Source organism: Triticum aestivum, chromosome 1B, assembly GCF_018294505.1.
Source record: "Triticum aestivum cultivar Chinese Spring chromosome 1B, IWGSC CS RefSeq v2.1, whole genome shotgun sequence".
Lineage (NCBI taxonomy): Eukaryota > Viridiplantae > Streptophyta > Magnoliopsida > Poales > Poaceae > Triticum > Triticum aestivum.
In genome coordinates, this window is record NC_057795.1 from 18,166,880 (window position 1) to 18,185,680 (window position 18,801).

General features: G+C 44.2%; 1 protein-coding gene across 1 annotated transcript; it reads right to left on the reverse strand.

The window, feature by feature from the left end:
* Positions 1-5,119: 5,119 nt before the first annotated feature.
* Positions 5,120-12,372, reverse strand: LOC123104151 (pumilio homolog 3). Its single transcript, XM_044525910.1, has 9 exons — positions 11,565-12,372; positions 9,404-10,614; positions 8,742-8,883; positions 8,561-8,668; positions 7,652-7,864; positions 7,443-7,553; positions 6,207-6,401; positions 5,934-6,108; positions 5,120-5,847 (listed from the first exon to the last, which is right to left on the reverse strand). The coding sequence occupies exons 1-9, from the start codon at positions 11,985-11,987 to the stop codon at positions 5,807-5,809; spliced, it is 2,619 nt and encodes an 872-aa protein (XP_044381845.1). The 5' UTR covers positions 11,988-12,372; the 3' UTR covers positions 5,120-5,806.
* Between the last annotated feature and the right edge of the window lie 6,429 nt (positions 12,373-18,801).

An 18,801-nucleotide genomic window follows, 5' to 3' on the forward strand; every position in this document is an offset into this window, starting at 1 on the left:
TTAACATTCAGAAATACTAGTATCTTAAGCAGAGGCAATCTGAATCTTATACGTAGTGCGGTACAGAGAAAAAATTGTCTTTCTTGCTGTAGAAAAGAGTCAGTGCACAATATCTTCTTTTAATTGTCCGGTTGCTCGTTATAGTATTTGGAATAATGTGCAGTGTGCCTTCTGTTTTGGTACAGTTCCTGTTAGTATGGAGGGACTTTGTGATTGAGTGATGAATTTCTGGTAGTGTATCGACAGTTATTTGGGTCTTTTTTTCAAAAGTGAGGAATGATTGCTTGCTTCGGAAATATTTTCACTATATATGGATCCCAGCTATGTAGTTAGTAAAGTTGCATACTTGATGTTTTGTCTAGCTAACAGAGAATCGACTTTCCCTTAAACAAAAAACAGAGAATTGACTTGTGCAATCTGCAGGTAGCAGTAGCAGGGACGCGCGCAGGTTACTGCTGGTGCCATTGGAGAGATGTTCCGCAAACGTCGGGTGGGCGCACGATTTATGCAAAGAATTGAAGATTGAAAAGTTCCAAGCTACGCTGGAAGTTAATTGTGCGATGAGCTTCTTTTAAACGACAGACACTTGCAGTAACACAGATTGTTTGGTTTTTGTAACAGACTAAGTAAAGGTGTTGGAGTGAGTTGATCTCTTACAAGGATAGCTAGCTTTGTTTTGGCTGAAAGCCATCGTTGTTGCTTTGTGTTTGCATGCTGGTGTTCTATTTATTTATTCATTTATTTTGTTGGACCGGACAAACCTGACGTTGTATTATCATATTTGTAAAGACTGAAATTTGGCGCTCACCTGAACTTCCAGCTAACAAGTACAGTATACTTTTGGAAAAGGCCATTGCAAAACCAAATGAAGCCTAAATTCTACAAAAATATTTGTATTAATTACAAATGAAAAAGGGTATATGTATATATTCTGTCAAAAAAAAGGTGTATTCAGGAAATGCAATAACACCATGCTCCCAGACAAGGTTGCTTTGAAAAAAAAAATGTTTACGCTGATTAGTATCAATAAGTTCTTTTGTTGCTTTGTCCTAAATCAAACTTTAATAATATGTGTTAATATTTACAACGTCAAGTATATTTAGTGTGTAATGTATTTGCAATAAATCTTGTGAAAGTAATATGATGTTGTAAATGTTGATGCATTCCTTTTTGTATAGGCTTGAGCATACCTGGCCAAACGGGCCGGCCCGGCACGGCACGGCCCGGCCCGTCATAATCGTGCCTGGCCCGGCACGGCCCGCCAGGGCACGATTACTATACGGGCCGTGCCGTGCCGGCCCGCATGCTGCGCCCCAGGCCCAGGCACGGCCCAGTTAGTAAACGGGCTGGCACGTTGACCCGTTTAGCACGGTGGGCCGCATATTTTTAGCCTGTTATTTGACGCACTGAGCGTTTTTAGCCTATTTTTAAATGTTGGGCCATATATAGATGTATAAAAAAATAAAAAAAACGTAATCGGGCCGTGCCGTGCCGGCCCGCGTGCCCAGCCTCCAGGCCCAGGCACGGCCTAGGGCATGCCGCGTGCCTGGCCCGGCCCGTTTAGCCCGTGTCGTGCCTGGCCCAAGGTGGGCCGTGCCGGCGTGCTCACGGGCCGGCCCGAAAAAACCGGCCCATTTGGCCAGCTATAGGCTTGAGGATGGTCTTCTTCACCTCCACGATGGGCATCCCGACCAGCTCCGGCCATGACGACTTCTTGCCCCCGGCAACGTCGATGTCCGAGGAGCTCATCACCGTCGCACTGGTGACTGGTCTATTTTTGACGATATTAGAGCATCTCCAACGGCCGCGCCAAAAGACGCGCGCGCGGTAAAATGCCCATTTAGCACACGGGGCAAGTTTTCGCGCGCTTCAGCGGCGGCGGGAAACAACCTCGCGCGCTAAACATGGCGGTCGCACGGTAGATTTGGCGGGCCGCTTCGCGCACCTATAAAATGCGGCGCTCGCCAAGCGCTCCACCACACTGCCACGCGCCCATTTCCCCGCCTTCTCGCCGCTTCCACCGCTTTCTCGCCGCTTCAGCGCCCCGCCACCACCATGTCGCCGTGCTGCCTGGGATCATCTGGCTACCGCGGCGTCCGCCTGCGCCCCTCTGGCGCCTACTACGCCGAGATCCGGCCTGGCGACGTCCGCCTCAGCCTCGGCACATTCGACACCGCGCACGAGGCCGCTCGCGCGTACGACGCGGCGGCGTGGCGCCTAGGAAGGCCTCGCGTGCAGTTAAACTACCACGACGTCTACACGCGCGAGCAGGCGCAGTGCGTCGCCCCTCCGCCTCGTCTGATTACAGACCAGGACCGTGAGGACCACCGTCGGCGGCAGCGCCGCCTCCTCATCACCGAGCGAGCCATGGCGGAGTGGCGCCGGCGCCACCCAGAGGACGTCGCCGCCGAGAATGCCTCCTGGGCAGAGAGGACGGCAAGCCGCCGCGCGGAGCGTGCTGACAGGCGTCGGCACAAGGCACTGGCCATATCGCAGTGCGATATCATCGAGGCAGGCGGGACGTCGATCTTCTCCCCCGACGATGACCATTGGGATGACATGTGGCTCGATAGCTCGGACAACACCATCGAGGATGACGATGATGATGATGAGGAGGACGACTGGGAGTAGGTTCTAGTTGCACAGCACCGTAGTTTTTATCTAGTTGCACCGTAGTTTTTTATCTATCTATGCTATGAACTATGTAAAATATCTTTGTATCATTTTTACTATGTTGTGAACTATGTATCGTCTTTTTATCTATGAACAAAATATGTATGCACCGAAAAAATGTTTGTGCGAGAGCGCGCGCTGCATTTTAGCGCGCCTGCTGGAGCTACACGCGCGCGCTGCAATTTAGCGCGGCTGCTAGAGCCAGCGCTGCGCGCCGCGCCAAACCAGACGATGGGCGCGCCGCAAACCTGGTAAATAACCGACTAACCTATTAGAAGATTTATTCCCTCATTGCAACGCATCGGCAATTATCTAGTGTGACAATAAAAAAAGAATATAAAGTCGCGAAAACCTAGTAAGAAATACCAGACAAGGGAGAGGAGAAGATAATTTAAGGAAAAACTACTAGTTGGCACTTTGTACACTATAAAATTATCCATTTAGTTGCACCTAAAGTAGATAGTCTTGTACAATCTAGAACATTCGTCAAGGTATATCCTAGATCCATACACGATTTTTTATCAGTTTCCATATATTGATAATGGTAATATATTAATATCGAAATGATACACGGTACATTCATCATGTGAATGACACATATAAAGAGTTAGTCACATCAAGGATGCATATGCTATAGAAACCCAAAAAATCTAACATGAGGAAAAAAAACTTTGAAACGATAATATTGGATATGAAAAAAAATCTAATAATCATTGGCATGTTCTATCTTTTGTATCAAAATGATTTATCAATAAAAAAAACTAATTTAACCATAAGATAAGTTATGACTTAAATAAAAAAGTTTAATATAAAATAAAGATGTCACCATGAGACGAAATGAATAAAATGAATAAAAAATAATGCTTGACAGAATTTTAGGGAAATAGATTTGTGAAAATACTCCGATGACGGCGACTGAAGGCAGCGCGTCCCAGTTCCAGTCGGCGGGGAGGGCACTCTCCTCGCCTTGGTCGGCGAGGGTGGTGCATGCCCGCTGCAGCTTGTCGACCAGGGATACGAGGCCCTTCATGTGTTGTGGCGCAAGTCTTGGCCGGATCCGGTCGTCGTGGGGAGGAGGCACAGGCTCTGGCTGGATGAGGTCATCGTCTGGCGGGACGGACATAGTCGTCGGCGCAGGATCTGGCCAGATGAGGTCATCGTCATCGTGGGAAGGGACTGGCATGGTCGCCGGTCGGCGAGATCGTGGGAGGGGGAGAGTTAGGATTTATGTCTCGAGCGATAGAGCTGGCGGCGGGATGGTGTGGGGAGAGACACGGGGGATGGAGGGAGGCGGATGCGAATATGAGAAGGTTAGGGCTAGGGCTAGTTTGTGCGTCGGTCTGTCTTCAGACTATTGGGCCGAGGTTGTGCGTACGCCACCATTGGGCCTGGCACAGCAAGGGGCCGGCCCATCGGGGCATGAAACGACACGGCCCACGGAGGAGGCCATTTTGGCATGTCGGGTCGTTCGGCCCGTTTTGGACTTTTAAAATAAAAAATTCAGGAAAAATGCCAAAAATATAAAAATTCAAGAAATAGAGGTCAAGTGTCATGTGCGGTAAATAGTGAGCTTTAGTAGGGCACATACAACGTTGGGCGTTTAACCAGGCGGTAGGGTAATATTCTCAGCCATTAGCCTTTCGAGGCCCCGGGAACCACAAGACCGCACATCGCTACAGTCAGCGCTAATAGGCCATGGAGCGTAATATTGGAAATTGTATTTGTTATCCTTGCGATTAATAAATTATTGTCCACCTCACTTTTGTGTACTATGATACACTGGCACCCCACATTATTTTTTTCTTGCGCATGAGAGAAATCAAACTCCTTTTCTTCCCTTCTCACGGAGTGCAATTTAGAATTTTTCTCGTGTCAAACAAGAAGTAAAATTGTTGTGTCCCACTTGTCCGCCTTTCAAACAAATGGGGAACGTCGGGCAACAAATGGGTCTTGGGGGTTGATTTGGTGAATGCCCTAAGCTCGTGGGGACAACATTGCGCTTTACATGTGTCCATGATCAAAATAGCTTATTATGTTGGGGCTGTGTTTCTTGAACAGATTTATCAGAAATTTAAATTTATGAATGCAAGTTTTGGATATGATCTCAAAATGCTTATTCCATTGGCAAAAAGCATGACCCTCTTAATATTTTTTTCATTCCCATGCTCATGTGCAAATTTGAATCACACTAGACTGTTGATGTGCAAATTAGAAACACAAGGGTATGGACAGTTCATGGCCACAATTTTAGCTCAGTTAATTTCTTCGAGCCTACCATCCTACTCTGCCCTATAATTACCACTGTGCAAAACCAAACATATTTAATTCATAAATAATTTTAAAAATTGTTGAACATTGTATCTGACATGGATAGCCTACACATACTATTACCATTTGAGCTACATCCAAATCTATTTGCATGGTTTTAAAATCAAGCAATAAAAAGTAACTTGTTGCCATAAGAATTAATCATACTTGATGATAAAACTAGCATTACAGCACACCAGTGTTCTTCAGATCCTACAAATCTGAGCTACGCTTGGCAGTAAATACCAAACACTAAGAATCTGGGTGAAAGAAAAACTTGCAGGAACATAAACTACTCATGCATTTCATCATCCTGGATTAGATTACAGACGGACACACTCCATTAATACACGAAACTGTTCAACAGTTCAGCAAAGCTGATACTAATAACTTCAGCTTAAACTGCAGAAAAGAGTTTTATCTTACAACAACAGCAAGCCATCATCATGGTTTGTTTGCTTCTATCGACACGAGACACACAACAGGATAACTAAAAAAGTAGTCGCAGCGGCTCTCAACTCGGACATTTTTACGACAGCTAACAGCTTTCTCACTCTCTTCTCTTCTCTAGTGCTAAATTTGTACAGTGAGCAGAGTAACATGTTCAAACATACTCCACCCTCTTCCTCCTCTTTACAGCTTAGTCTCTCAGATTAGTCTTTGCCTCCTCAGCTACAGAATGTACACTCTCTCCAGTGCAACCAAGATTTGTATCTTATTCATGCCGGTACCATTACTAGTCGATCTTATAGGGTTTTCGGTTGTTGGGGGGAAACGCGAGCGCAAACCTAGCCACTGTTAGCTGTACAACTGCATAGTCCCGCCTTCAGGCGGCGGTGCATGCTGGTTGAAGCCCCTGGCGCTTCTCTGCATCCACAAGAGCAAGACAGACATATGGTTAGCATATGTAAGATCTTCATGCTGAATCTGTGAATATTGATGACAAAACATACCTCCAGCAGCAACTAGCTTCTCTACACGCGCGACTATGTGCTTCCCATAGGTGTACTTCTTCAGTGTGTTCAGGTGAGCTTTGATCCTTGTAAGGATCATCTCTCTCTGCTGGTCATCACAAGTCTCCAACACCTTCTGCACCACATAGTTTGCAAACTGATCTTTCATCATCACCTGCAAGGACATATGCAATGTACATCAGCAAGGTTAACAAATATTTGGCATGTAGATTCTCTTGGGAGCTTGGTAAAAAATGCTGAAAAAACACAGACCTCAAGAGGTTCACTTTCAGTGGTAGACTCAAGCATTTCACCAATCAAGATCTGCCGCTCCACAGGGTTACCAAAAGCTAAGCACTTCTCAATGACATTTGAAGCAAACTTTTGCTGGCTCATTTGCACAATCTGCCCAATTAACTTGTCAATGATAGCAGTTCTCTCATGTGGCTTGCCATGTTCCAGAACATGCTGCAAAAGTTCAGCAAGCATTGTCAGAAACAAAGTATTGTGAAAATGGGAACAGAAGGTTAAAAATCTCAGAGCTGAGAGTGCAAAGTCCAGATCTCAGTATTCATCAAAGAACAGCAAACAGTAAGCAGTCCACAAAAAAAATACAGATCCACTTGTTAAACAGTAAACAGTAAACAGTAAGCATTACGTAAGCAGAAAGATCAGTGCAGCAGCCTGCAGATGCTACTACACGAAACAGAAGGCAGACTAGTGCAGGTCACTGCAAGACACTTGAAGAAAAAAGATGTGTGAAGTCCACATCTTAGTAATCAATAAGAATATTAGGTTTGTCTTAAGTCAAAACATTAAGAAGGGGAGCCTTGGCGCAGTGGTAAAGCTGCTGCCTTGTGACCATGAGGTCATGGGTTCAAGTCCTGGAAACAGCCTCTTACAGAAATGTAGGGAAAGGCTGCGTACTATAGACCCAAAGTGGTCGGACCCTTCCCATTCTTACTGATCGGAGGGCAGGCCTGGCGCAGTGGTGAAGTCCTCCCCACTTGTGCCAAGAGGTCCTGGGTTCGAACCAGCCTCTCTGCATTGCACTTTGCAGGGGTAAGACTAGGTTCCTATAATCCCTTCCCAGACCCCACCTTGTGTGGGAGCTTCTATGCACTGGGTCTGTCCCTTAAGTCAAAACATTCTGAAGTTTGACCAAGTTTACAGAAAAAATATATCAACATTCACAATGCCAAATCAATAACATTAGATCCATCATGGAGTATATTTTCATATTGGATTTATTTGGTATTGCAGACTTTAATATTTTCTAATATAAATTTGGTACCTAATATGCGGAATAAAAAGAAACGGAGGGAGTACAAAAGGAAAACTACCATGCAGTTACTAGTAATTTTCAAGCATTAAAACAACATGATAACCTTCAGATGATACTGCACCAAATAGCCAACTACATTACACCACGCAGTAGTGAAGCAGCATAGAAGCTTGGACAAGTTCAAGGTATGCAACAATGTTCGAGAATATGTGCATGGCACTGACCTGAACAACATAGTTACCATATTGATCCTGAGCCAGCAAACAAACAGATTGAAGAATCTCATCCATCATTATCTGCTGCGTTGTGGGGTCATCACAGTGCTCCAGCACCCTCTGGTAATTCACATGATATGATGAGCGATGTAGACTGTGACATATTAATTGTATACTTCAAAATGTATCAAGGAGCATGTTGTGCGGTATTAGCATACCTGTATAACCCGACAACCATAGGGATGAGTGGATAGCAGCACAACTTGACCATAGAATGTTGAGACAATGAACTGGATAACGTCCTGAGGGATGCACTCTATGCATTTCTGGATTACATGGTTACCATTTTGATCACGTACACAGCGCATGATGTGTCCATCCAGTTCAGCAACCATTTTAGTCTGTTGAGCTAAATCCACAACCTCTATGGCCTGCACACATATATCATCACATGACATAAGATGCCATTACTCTTCCAGCAATTTATGTATTTAGGTATATGTGCAAAAAGTTTTAAGTAAGTATACAGGAGAGGTTATATGTTTGAGCGTTCCAGTATATATATATTGTATAACAGAGAAGGCAGATGTGACTGTTAATTTGTATGCTAATGCCTTGTAAAATATCAGTTAAGTTGCTTGCTCCAGAAATCCTCATATAGTACATGTTAGTGGAAAGGGGTGGTTTAGGTATTATACTAAGAACTATTTCAATGATTGATAAAATTGTATACCAATCTCAACAAGACATGAGCTAATTCAAGCTACAGAAAAGTCAAAAAGGTAGTGATTGTAAATGCTACTTTGCCCATGCAGAAGTCTAGAAATCATAATTTCCTACTTGATCATATAAAAATGAAATTCAAAATGAAAGGAATGTCCTTATGTTTTCCTAGATAACGTATGAATCAACTGATAAGCATATAAAAATGAACACCCAATCTCAACACGCTATAGGAAAAAAAAATCACAGTACAGAAACATAAAAAAAATATGATTTTAAATGCTACTTAGCCCATGCAAAAAGTCCATAAATTGCAGCTTCCTACTTATCATATAAAAATTAACTTCAAAATGCAAGGATGTCCTAATGCTTTCCTAGACAAATATGGATCAACTAATGAGCACCTTTTGTATAACCCGGCATCCATACATCTGAAGACTGAGAGCAAGGACACGCCCAATAAGCTGATCAGACAGTTCCTTTATCTGAGTAGTGCTTCCATGCTCAAAAAACTGGACAAAAGGCAAACAAATGATAAGTGCCACATAACAAAGCCAGCACCTCAAACAAAACAATTTTCCATACCTTTTGAACAACATAATTTCCAAATACATCAGTCATCAATGTGAGAGCTTGAGGCATGATTTCTGAAAAAACCATGTCTTTCTCTTCAGTGCTGGCTGTTTCGAGCTTTTGCTGTATGAATCGGCTCCCATATTGATCCGCACTACAAAATATTCAATAGTTGGTAACTAAATAACCATACAAGAAGATATATCTTTTACAGTTCTGCATACTTCCAGTCATGAATAAGAAATCAGCAGTAATTAAGGGGGTCAGTACCCTGTGCAAACTTGGCAAACTGCAGAAAAGACTAGTCCCCTTTGAAACGAGATTATAAGATAGGGATATCAATACAAAGCTGAACATTGTTAAATAGACACACTGGGGATTTTGTTCAGTGTCATAATGCATTATGCCCATGCGAGCTCCACACTACAAAGATATGTTCTATAATTTTTATCGTCATTGTGCAGTATGTATGTGCACCCACACATGCACATAGAAGCATATTGCTATGTGTTTGCTAAGATGGAAAGGCTAAAACACTTTTCATTATTGGGTGATCAGAATAAACAAAGGAGGATTCGTGTGCTTTCTGTTGGGTATTTGGCCCTAAGACTGTACGATGCATATGCACACGAAGTATGTTATAATGTTCATATACATTAAATGCAGAAGTGTACCTGAACTCAACAACATGCCCAGCTATTTCAGAGAGCTCATAAGTTCTGCTTTTGTTGCTCTTGAATTCCTCCAGAAGCGAGGGCATCAGATTGCCTTCCATCTTCCCAACCAGGTCTGGATTCCACGAACCAAAAGAACCACCAAAATTTCTCATGCCTGATGCAAAGCGCATGCTGCGTTCACCGTGCCTAAGTGGGCTACCAGATGCAACAGGTGAGGAGGGCAGAACAGGACTTGTCAAAGGGCTACCGCCATAACCAAGGCCGAATCCAAGATTTCCATAGCAGCCATAGTTCTTCTGTGACTGAAGCAGTGGGCTAAGGCAACCCTTCTGAGGACCAAGTAAATCCATGTAAGAATTTCCTAGATGTCCACCGGCCATGAAAGGATCATCATAACTTGCTGCAACTTGGGCAGCAAGGTACTGAACATATAATGGATCAATAGGCATCTGAAGAGAAGCTGCTCCAGTCGGACTTCCAACTCCATTGTAGCCTAGGTAGTTGGATGCACCACCTAAATTTTGCCTAGAAGATAAAGTGCCTCCTGGGGACCTTGCGCCAATCCTTGGCGAAGCATAGCCAGATCCAACTGAGGAATTGTCAGATGATGTGAAGTTACCAGCATTAATCTGATTTCTCATCATAGAAGAATTAGCCGAATACCCCTCAGGTGCCCTAAAATGCCCTTGATCGGGACGTTTCATGAAGGAGTGCTGCTGATTGCCACTTGTTTGATCAAAAAGGAACCTATTGGCATTATCAACATCCTGGTAGAGCTTAGACTGGTCCATAGCTTGCCCATTACCAGCTCTCGATGATGACAGGTTCATTCCAGATAGAGCAGCCACCAGATCATCAGGTTCACCAACGGCAGATGAACTGCGGCGGAAAGAAGAGGAGCCACTCTTTTTATCATAAGCGCCGACTTTCACACCAATTGGAGGCAGGCACGGACTCGGTACCCTCCTCACCAGCTCCGGATCTGGGGATGCACTTCTAGAGAGTGAGGGTCCCAAAATAGATGCATATGCATGTGATGACAACTCATTGTTCCGAATATCAGCCATGGTCTGTTCGTTGCTGTCACGCTGCAGGCCACTCATAGCTCCAGTCTCGCGATGCAGAGCATACTGCATTCCAGAAGAATCCAGGAAGTCATTGCGGTTGTGATTGAGACTCTGTCTATCCATATCACGTTGAGAGTCCTCCTGGAACATTTACAGCAAATTGTGCAAATCTGATAAGCCATCTTGCATAATATTAAACTGAAGAGAAATAAAACTAGCCGAAAAGCCACATTAAATTGTTTGCAGTTGTAACATGGAACCAGGAGACATGGCCTACGAACATGATCAAATAGCAAAATGAAATAAACAAGCTAATTTCTACCTGCCTAACGCAGGTATTGGTTCATCCAACATGAATAGCAAAATGAAACAAACATGCTAGAACAAAGTTGCTGGTCCAATGGATACTACGCAACAGACGCATAGATGCATAAACAGGCATTATACAAACAGAACATTGTGAAGCAATAGACAATATTTCTCATGACTCTGTAAATTCAGAGAGGTTATTCAGGAACCTCGGTGCTTCTGATGATCCGGTAAATAAGGAAAGATTATTCAGGAACTATTAGTGATAACAGTTACAATGATCCATCTAAGCAAATACTACAAAAGAAACACTGGCTCTGAGAATTCATAGATCAGCCAATACTATCCAGCACTCAAACTGAATAGTCGCCCTTCTGCGCCACCCCTGCAAGCTATGGCTACAGAACATTCCTATATATGGCTATATGCTACTTCAAATCACACAGAAAAGTATGCCTCCGACGCAATCAATAAATCAAACAGCTGCAAGAGCAAGACTATGCTCATGATGTATGAACTTTGCACTATTCAGTTAACCATATGAAGAAGCCAGCAGCAACCTGCAAGGTGTGAACTGGTCGTTCATACACACATACTGTATGAACTCCTATGAACTTGGACTATTCAGTTGACCGCCGCACACCCCAGTATTTTCAGTCCACTTCACTCATAGCAAGTCATAACAGACAGCACTGCAGAACCAATACTAATAATAGCATGCTGAAAACGGAAGACGGAAAACGAGATCTTTGCTTGCTGGGAGGAAGGAAGGAAGCCACCACCTGGAAGATGCCGGGGAAGCCGCGCTGGCGGGGGTGGTCGATCCCGGGGAGGCCGACGAGCCCGTCCCCGGGCGCCCTCCGGCCGTCGCCGATCCCGCCGAGCCCGGCGGCGGCGGCGGAGGAGGATGAGGAGGAGCGGAGGCGGTGCTGCGCGGACCGCCAGTCCTCCTTGGAGAGCAGCGGCGGCGGGAGGCGCGGGTTGAGGTGCGCATTGGAGTAGTAGTAGCTCTGGTAGGCCGGGTCGGCCCGCAGCTCGTCGTCCAGCAGCACCTCCCCGCCGCCGCCCGCCGCCATGGCCATGGCGCCCTCCACGGTGGGCGGCGCCGAGCCGCTGCGGAAGAGCTCGAAGTCCCCGCGCTCCCCCTCCTCCCCGCCCCCGCACACCGCCTCCCCTCCCCCCCGCGTCGCCATCTCCGTCACCATCGGATCGATCACCGCCGCCGCCGCCGCCGCCGCCAGCAAGAAACAGCCCCACCACAACACCAAACAAACAAACGACCCTAAACAAGATCCCCGCAGCCTTATCCCCCTAAAACCCCGCCGCCATTACCGCGCCCGCCGCCGTCCTCAACCCCAACCCAAGATTTCACCCCGGAAACAGCCGCCCCAAGAACCCGGCAAGCGCCAAGAACCGCCCTTTCCTTCCGAATCAGGCGGAGCGAAACGTTCTACAGCGCGCAGACCGCCGGAAATGGCCCGGATTCGGGAGGGATTCGAGCTCCGTTCCCCCCTTTCTCTCTCTCTCTCTCGCCCTCGCAGCTACCAATGCGTGCGCGCGTGCGAGCTCTCGTGGGGGAAGAAGAGAAGGGAGCAAGGCGGCCGTGTTAAGTACAACGGGCCGGGCGATCTGAGCCGTCGGATCCGCGGGCGTGCGGCCGGGATGCGGCGGAGGGGTTTGGGCCCTAGGGTTTTGAGGCCGCGGCGAGCCGCAAAGTTTTTCCTCCCTCCCTTGGCTGGAAATGGAAACTCGTTGGGTCAAATTCCTCTTCAAGCTTCTTTTCTCGGCTCTCGCCCGTGTGAGCCGTCCTGGCTAATTTTGGCAATGTGATCTTTCCGTCAGAGTATCTTCTTCTCTCTTTTTTTGAGAGGAGATTGCCGGGATAATCTTTCATTATTTCTACATTTATTTTTTGGCTGCCAGAGATTTTCTTCTCATGCGTTGTTCAACTTGCAATGCCGTGTACCTTACGGGGTTTTCTTTTGGGTCTTCGAAATAGGCAAGTCGTGAAATGGAGTGTATTTGTCGATTGGCTTCGAGAAAATGGTTGTCATGTCGATAAATGGGCGTATGTGACGGGTCAAAAGCGATCCTTCATGATATACTTTTTTACGGATATTAAAAAGTCCACCCTGCTGAACCTCAGATACACCGTGTGCTTTATGTTCCTTGGGTATGTAAAATAGGGAAATTGTGAAACAAAGAGTGCTATTGTTTTCGTGTCGATGAATAGTCATGCGTGTTAGATCGACCCTTCATGGTTGTCATATAGATAAAATCTTACATGTAATTTACTGTTGATTTACTTTTTTATATATCTCTCAGAGGTGGGGCGGATGCTACTGTCACAGCGATAAAGTAGCAAGCATCCAAAGGTTTCCATGTGACAGTGGCCACTAGAAAGACATCTCACTTGCCTCGGTATATACATATCAAAACGAAAGGAAAAAATCAATGAACTATGTCACTTGCCCAGCTAATAGATATCATTATAAAAGTATGTCCAGATGAAAGGAAAAAAACTAACAGACTATGTCGCTTGCCCGGCTAATATATCTCATTATAAGCATGTCCAAACGAAAGAAAAAATAACCAACAAACTATATCGCTTGCCCAGCTAACAGATCTCATTATAAACATGTCCAAAGAAAAGAACAAGAAAACCAACAAACTATGTCGCTTGCCAGGCTAACAGATCTCGATATAACACATGTAAAAAACCGAATGAAGAGAAAGAACCAACGAACTATGTTGCTTGCCTGGCTAATACATCTCACTAAACATGTTCAAACGAAAGAGAAAATAACCAACAAACTATGTTGCTTGCCCAGCTACCAGATCTCATTATAAAAGTATCTTCGATCGCCAAGGTCCAGCTCTTCTCCATCAACTCGTCGCCTTGATCTATGATCGACAATTGCATCCTTGATCTCTCTATGCCCTTGTCCCTGAAAACATCTTCTTAGATTCTTTATGCTTCTTCCTGGACGTCATCCCCACCTTGATTGGTCATAACTGAAGACCTGCCCACTATCGTAGGGAGAAAACAATTAACACATGAGATAGTTTATCTCTGATCTCCTGCTTATATAAAACATAAGATGTTGTTGTTTGCTTGTCCTTCGTCCATCTTCTTTATTGTGTTTCTACTCACTCTTTCCCTTTTGATTTCCACCCTTCAATCTCTTCCTTTTTCCTATCATTTTTCTTAACAAAAAACCTCAACGGTGCCACCTCTTAACATGTCAAAATGAAGGAGGAAAAAAACCAATGATATCGCTTGTCCGGCTAACAGATCTCATTATAAACATGTCCAAAGAAAAGAACAAGAAAACCAACAAACTATGTTGCTTGTCAGGCTAACAGATTTCGATATAAACATGTAAAAAAATGAATGAAGAAAAAGAACCAACGAACTATGTTGCTTGCATGGCTAATAGATCTCATTAAACATGTTGAAACGAAAGAACAAATAGCCAACAAACTATGTTTCTTGACCAGCTACCAGATCTCATTATAAAAGTATCTTCGATCGCCAAGGTCCAGCTCTTCTCCATCAACTCGTAGCCTTGGTCTATGATCGACAATTGCATCCTTGCTCCCTCTGTGCCCTTGTCCCTGAAAACATCTTCTTGGATTCTTTAAGCTTCTCCCTGTACGTCATCCCCACCTTGATTGGTCATAACTGAAGACCTGCCCAATATCGTAGGGAGAAAACAATTAACACATGAGATAGTTTCTCTCCGATCTCCTGCTTATATAAAACATAAGATGTTGTTGTTTGCTTGTCCTTCATCCATCTTCTTTATTGTGTTTCTGCTCACTCTTTCCCTTTTGATTTCCACCCTTCAATCTCTGCCTTTTTTCCATCATTTTTTCTTAAAAAACGCCTCAACGGTGCCACCTCTTAACATGTCAAAATGAAGGAGGAAATAAACCAACGAACTATATCGCTTGCCCGGCTAACAGATCTCATTATAAACATGTCCAAAGAAAAGAACAAGAAAACCAACAAACTATGTCGCTTGCCAGGCTAACAGATTTCGATATAAACATGTAAAAACCGAATTAATAAAAAGAACCAACGAACTATGTTGCTTGCGTGGCTAATAGATCTCCTTAAACATCTTCAAATGAAATAACAAATAACCAACAAACTATGTTGCTTGACCAGCTACCATCTCATTATAAAAGTATCTTTGATCGCCAAGGTCCAGCTCTTCTCCATCAACTCGCCGCCTTGGTCTATGATCGACAATTGCATCCTTGATCTCTCCATGCCCTTGTCCCTGAAAATAACTTCTTGGATTCTTTAAGCTTCTCCCTGGACGTCATCCCCACCTTGATTGGTCATAACTGAAGACCTGCCCAATATCGTAGGGAGAAAACAATTAACACATGAGATAGTTTCTCTCCGATCTCCTGCTTATATAAAACATAAGATGTCGGTGTTTGCTTGTCCTTCGTCCATCTTCTTTATTGTGTTTCTGCTCACTCTTTCCCTTTTGATTTCCACCCTTCAATCTCTGCCTTTTTTCCATCATTTTTTCTTAAAAAACGCCTCAACGGTGCCACCTCTTGACATGTCAAAATGAAGGAGGAAAAAAACCAATGAACTAGGTCACCTGGACGGCTAACAGATCTAGGTACAAACATGTAGAACTATTGACAAGGATAAAAATAATAAAAACTAGCATGGGTCTAAAATTGGATCCATTTAAAAGTGTATTCGATCGCTAAGGTTCGGTCCTCCTCCATCAACTCACCACCTTGATCTATGATCGACAATTGGATCCTTGATGCATATTGCCTTCATACCCCCCGCCCCTGAAAACAACTTGTTGGACTCTTTAAGCTTCTCTTGGGACGTCCACCCATACTTGACTGGTCCTAACCGAGGACCTGCCCAATGTTGTAGGGAAAATGTGTAGCATGTCAGCTAATTCCTACTTAAAAAGCATAAGGTTATTTTGCCCGTTTATTCTTCGTCCAACCTCCTATATGTATGCTCCCGGTCACTCTTTTTTGTTTTGAATTTTTCCATCTTTGATATTTTGTATCGATTTCCCCTAAAAACTGCCTCAACTGCCTCACCTCTTATTGGCCTACCAGATAAAATTAAGCTTTCTTTAGTAAACCAATAAATTTTTACCAAATAAAACTTTGTTAGTCAATCTCATTACTGATAAAATCCCATGTAAATCATGGGAGAACCTACAAGAATGTTTATGCCCAGTACAATACAGGGACAATTATCTAGTCTAGTTTGAAATATGGTTTGTTTTCGGTTTTTCAGATAACCTCATCCATGTACTTCAGTTCCTACAACATGCAAGTTTCTCCTAACTGGAGTAATCTCATCTATCCATAAAAAATGCTAACTAAAAACAAAATACTAAATACTAAATGTACTATGTAACTTGCTGCTAGACATGGAAAATAGAGGGGATGAATATTCTCCTCTAAAGGCCATATATAGTACCATCTGTATTTTTCTTCTTTTTTCGTATCGTCTCTCAGGTGATGGTATTATAGCAGATGAGCCAAATCCAATTAGCCAAATATTGATTTTAAGCGGCATATTCGCTTTCCAAACATGATCGAAGGGCATGTCCGAACCGGCATTCGGTGGGTGTTCAGACATCATCTTAATTTTCAACATCTCTGAGTATTTCTTCATTTCCTATTTGGGATGTGTGAGTCCCAGCTAAAATATATCTCAACGATCGCCTATCAATTATATTTGTGTTCATCCAACCATCTTTTGGGCGGCAACGACCATTGCCTTGCATCCGTATCTTTGACCGAGCCGCATTGATAACACACGTATCAAACAACTCGAAAATCCATTCTTGGCAGATTGTTCATCGCACCATCATGCCTTGTTCTTATATCCGAGGGAGGTATAACAAGTAATATTGAAATGCTTGGACCGAAGAAAAAAAACGACCTTCTATGCAAAATGACGAGAAACATTTGTTCTTCTGTTTGTATTATTTGCGCATGGCGAGGTTTAGTTCTCACATAGATACACTCTGATTAGGCTGACTGTAACTTTTGTGTCTTCCCCGGTTTTCAGCTCAAGGTGAAATTGAACAGAAATATCCTCGGTCCAACAGACCCGTAATGGTCGTGTGCATTGTTTGATGCAAAGGCCGGGATAATCCTCATTTTAAAAAAGTCCAACAGACCCATGCGTGCAGGAAGATCTTGTGTTCTATAACTTCACTTAGCACATGTTCAAATCTTGATGACCGCCTACGTTTGGGCACGGTCGAATTGAAACACGTGGATATATCAATGATTAGATCATGGGCGAATCCGTGTGTGTGGAGGGGAGGGGGGGGGTTACTTCCATGACACCCCCTCCAACACTGCAAAAATAAATTAACCTACTCCAAAACTGCAGAAATAAATTAATCTATTTGTAGTTAGTCTAACCCTATGTGTATTACAGAGGTTAAAATTGTATAGGCCGGGCTTCTTGGCATCCACACTGGTGAAACCGTCAAAGTCTACATCCACGCCTTTAGATTCGTTCATCCGAAAGTACATGCACACATCTGTGTGCCCACTCGTAGGTCGGTCCAAAGCAAGTTTTGAATTATGCAACACACTCATACCACGCCAAATTAAGTGAAACGAAGTTCCATAGTCATCTCTTAGTGTCCAGAATTATAGAAAAATCGCAGTAGTTGCTCACTAACCGACATGTGGGTCGGTTGTTACACGCATGTGCAAGAAGGATAAGATTCCAAGCAACAACGGAAGAGGAATGCACACGACGATTATTACGTGGCAGGCTCCTGCAGCTCCTGTCACGTGATCCCCGAGCAAATGTGCGGATCCACTTGACTACACGATCAGGAATGCTATAACTTTTAATTACTTAATTACTTGGTAAAAAGGAAAATTAACTACTTTGCCATGCATTTAAGTCTTTTCTAGGCTTCTTATTTACTCGGATCCTTTCGTCTCTTCCTCTTCAGATCTATACCTCCTCCCGTTGGTTAGGGCCGATGGTTCCCTTCCCCTCCGTTTGCGGCTTCAGCGGCGGGATGGGGGAACCCTATTTGTTACGTGTTTGACACATACTTAAGGTTTTAGGTTCCGGATTTGTGGTGGCGGCGTTTAGGTGGAGGTGGCGGCGTTCCGTCGAACAATGGTGCCTCGGCTTCAACTGTATCTCGGTGGCGTGCTTGACGGTGTTAAAGAATCACTATTTCAGTGTCGTCGACGGGCAAGTGCTTCTACGTTGTGTGGTGTTGGATTGGCCATTGGTTTGTCATCAACGGCCTCACCTTATGTGTAGGTTGTTCCCACCCTTGTGTGCAGGTCACCAATTTTTTCCGGTGATGCTAGCTCCACCATTGACACCGGTCAAGGCGCGAACCCCGCCAATTCGGCTTCTTACCACAAATCACATTGTGTGCGACTAGTGACTACTTGTGCGACCACAACAAGGATTTTCCCTTTAGAGATCTATGTCAGTGACACGACTCTTTCTCTTCTTGTGCTCGTTCTCTCCTCCGGCGATGTGGTAACCACCAAACAAGCGGCAGTTGATTCAGTTCAAAAGGATCTTGGGGGCATAGATGTACTTCCTTTTTAAGTAAAAAAGGGGAACAACTATTCTGCATCAAAATATGTATTTTTCTTTAATTAATATACTCCATATACTAAGGTAAAACACTTTTCTAGGACCACCCATTATTTAACTCTTGAAGCACTCGACTAGGCCATAGTTAAACCTCACATGCAACTCTTTTAACTATAAGAGCATCTCTAGGAGACTACCTATTATAACCCAAATCCTTGAGATCAGCCAAAAACAACAACGTTTGGTGTTTCGACAAATTGCATATCCCATTTCAATAGCTACATTTTACAAGTACTCGCCCCATATTCTTATATCCAGGATTTTTGTGTTCTCAAGTTTTAGCTCTCACCTGCCTTGCACTTCCATCCTCATCTCAACGGTGTCATCTCAACCTCCTGTGCCCCCACCCGCCTCGTGTC

Bases quoted from the DNA above. Each gene is read 5' to 3' on its own strand.
- LOC123104151 (XM_044525910.1), bottom strand. From the start codon at position 11,987: ATGGTGACGGAGATGGCGACGCGGGGGGGAGGGGAGGCGGTGTGCGGG. The intron at 8,669-8,741 runs GTATGGAAAATT...CCTTTTGTCCAG, and splicing joins GAAATTATGTTGTTCAAAAG to TTTTTTGAGCATGGAAGCAC. The intron at 7,554-7,651 runs GTATGCTAATAC...GTGAATTACCAG, and splicing joins ATGGTTGTCGGGTTATACAG to AGGGTGCTGGAGCACTGTGA.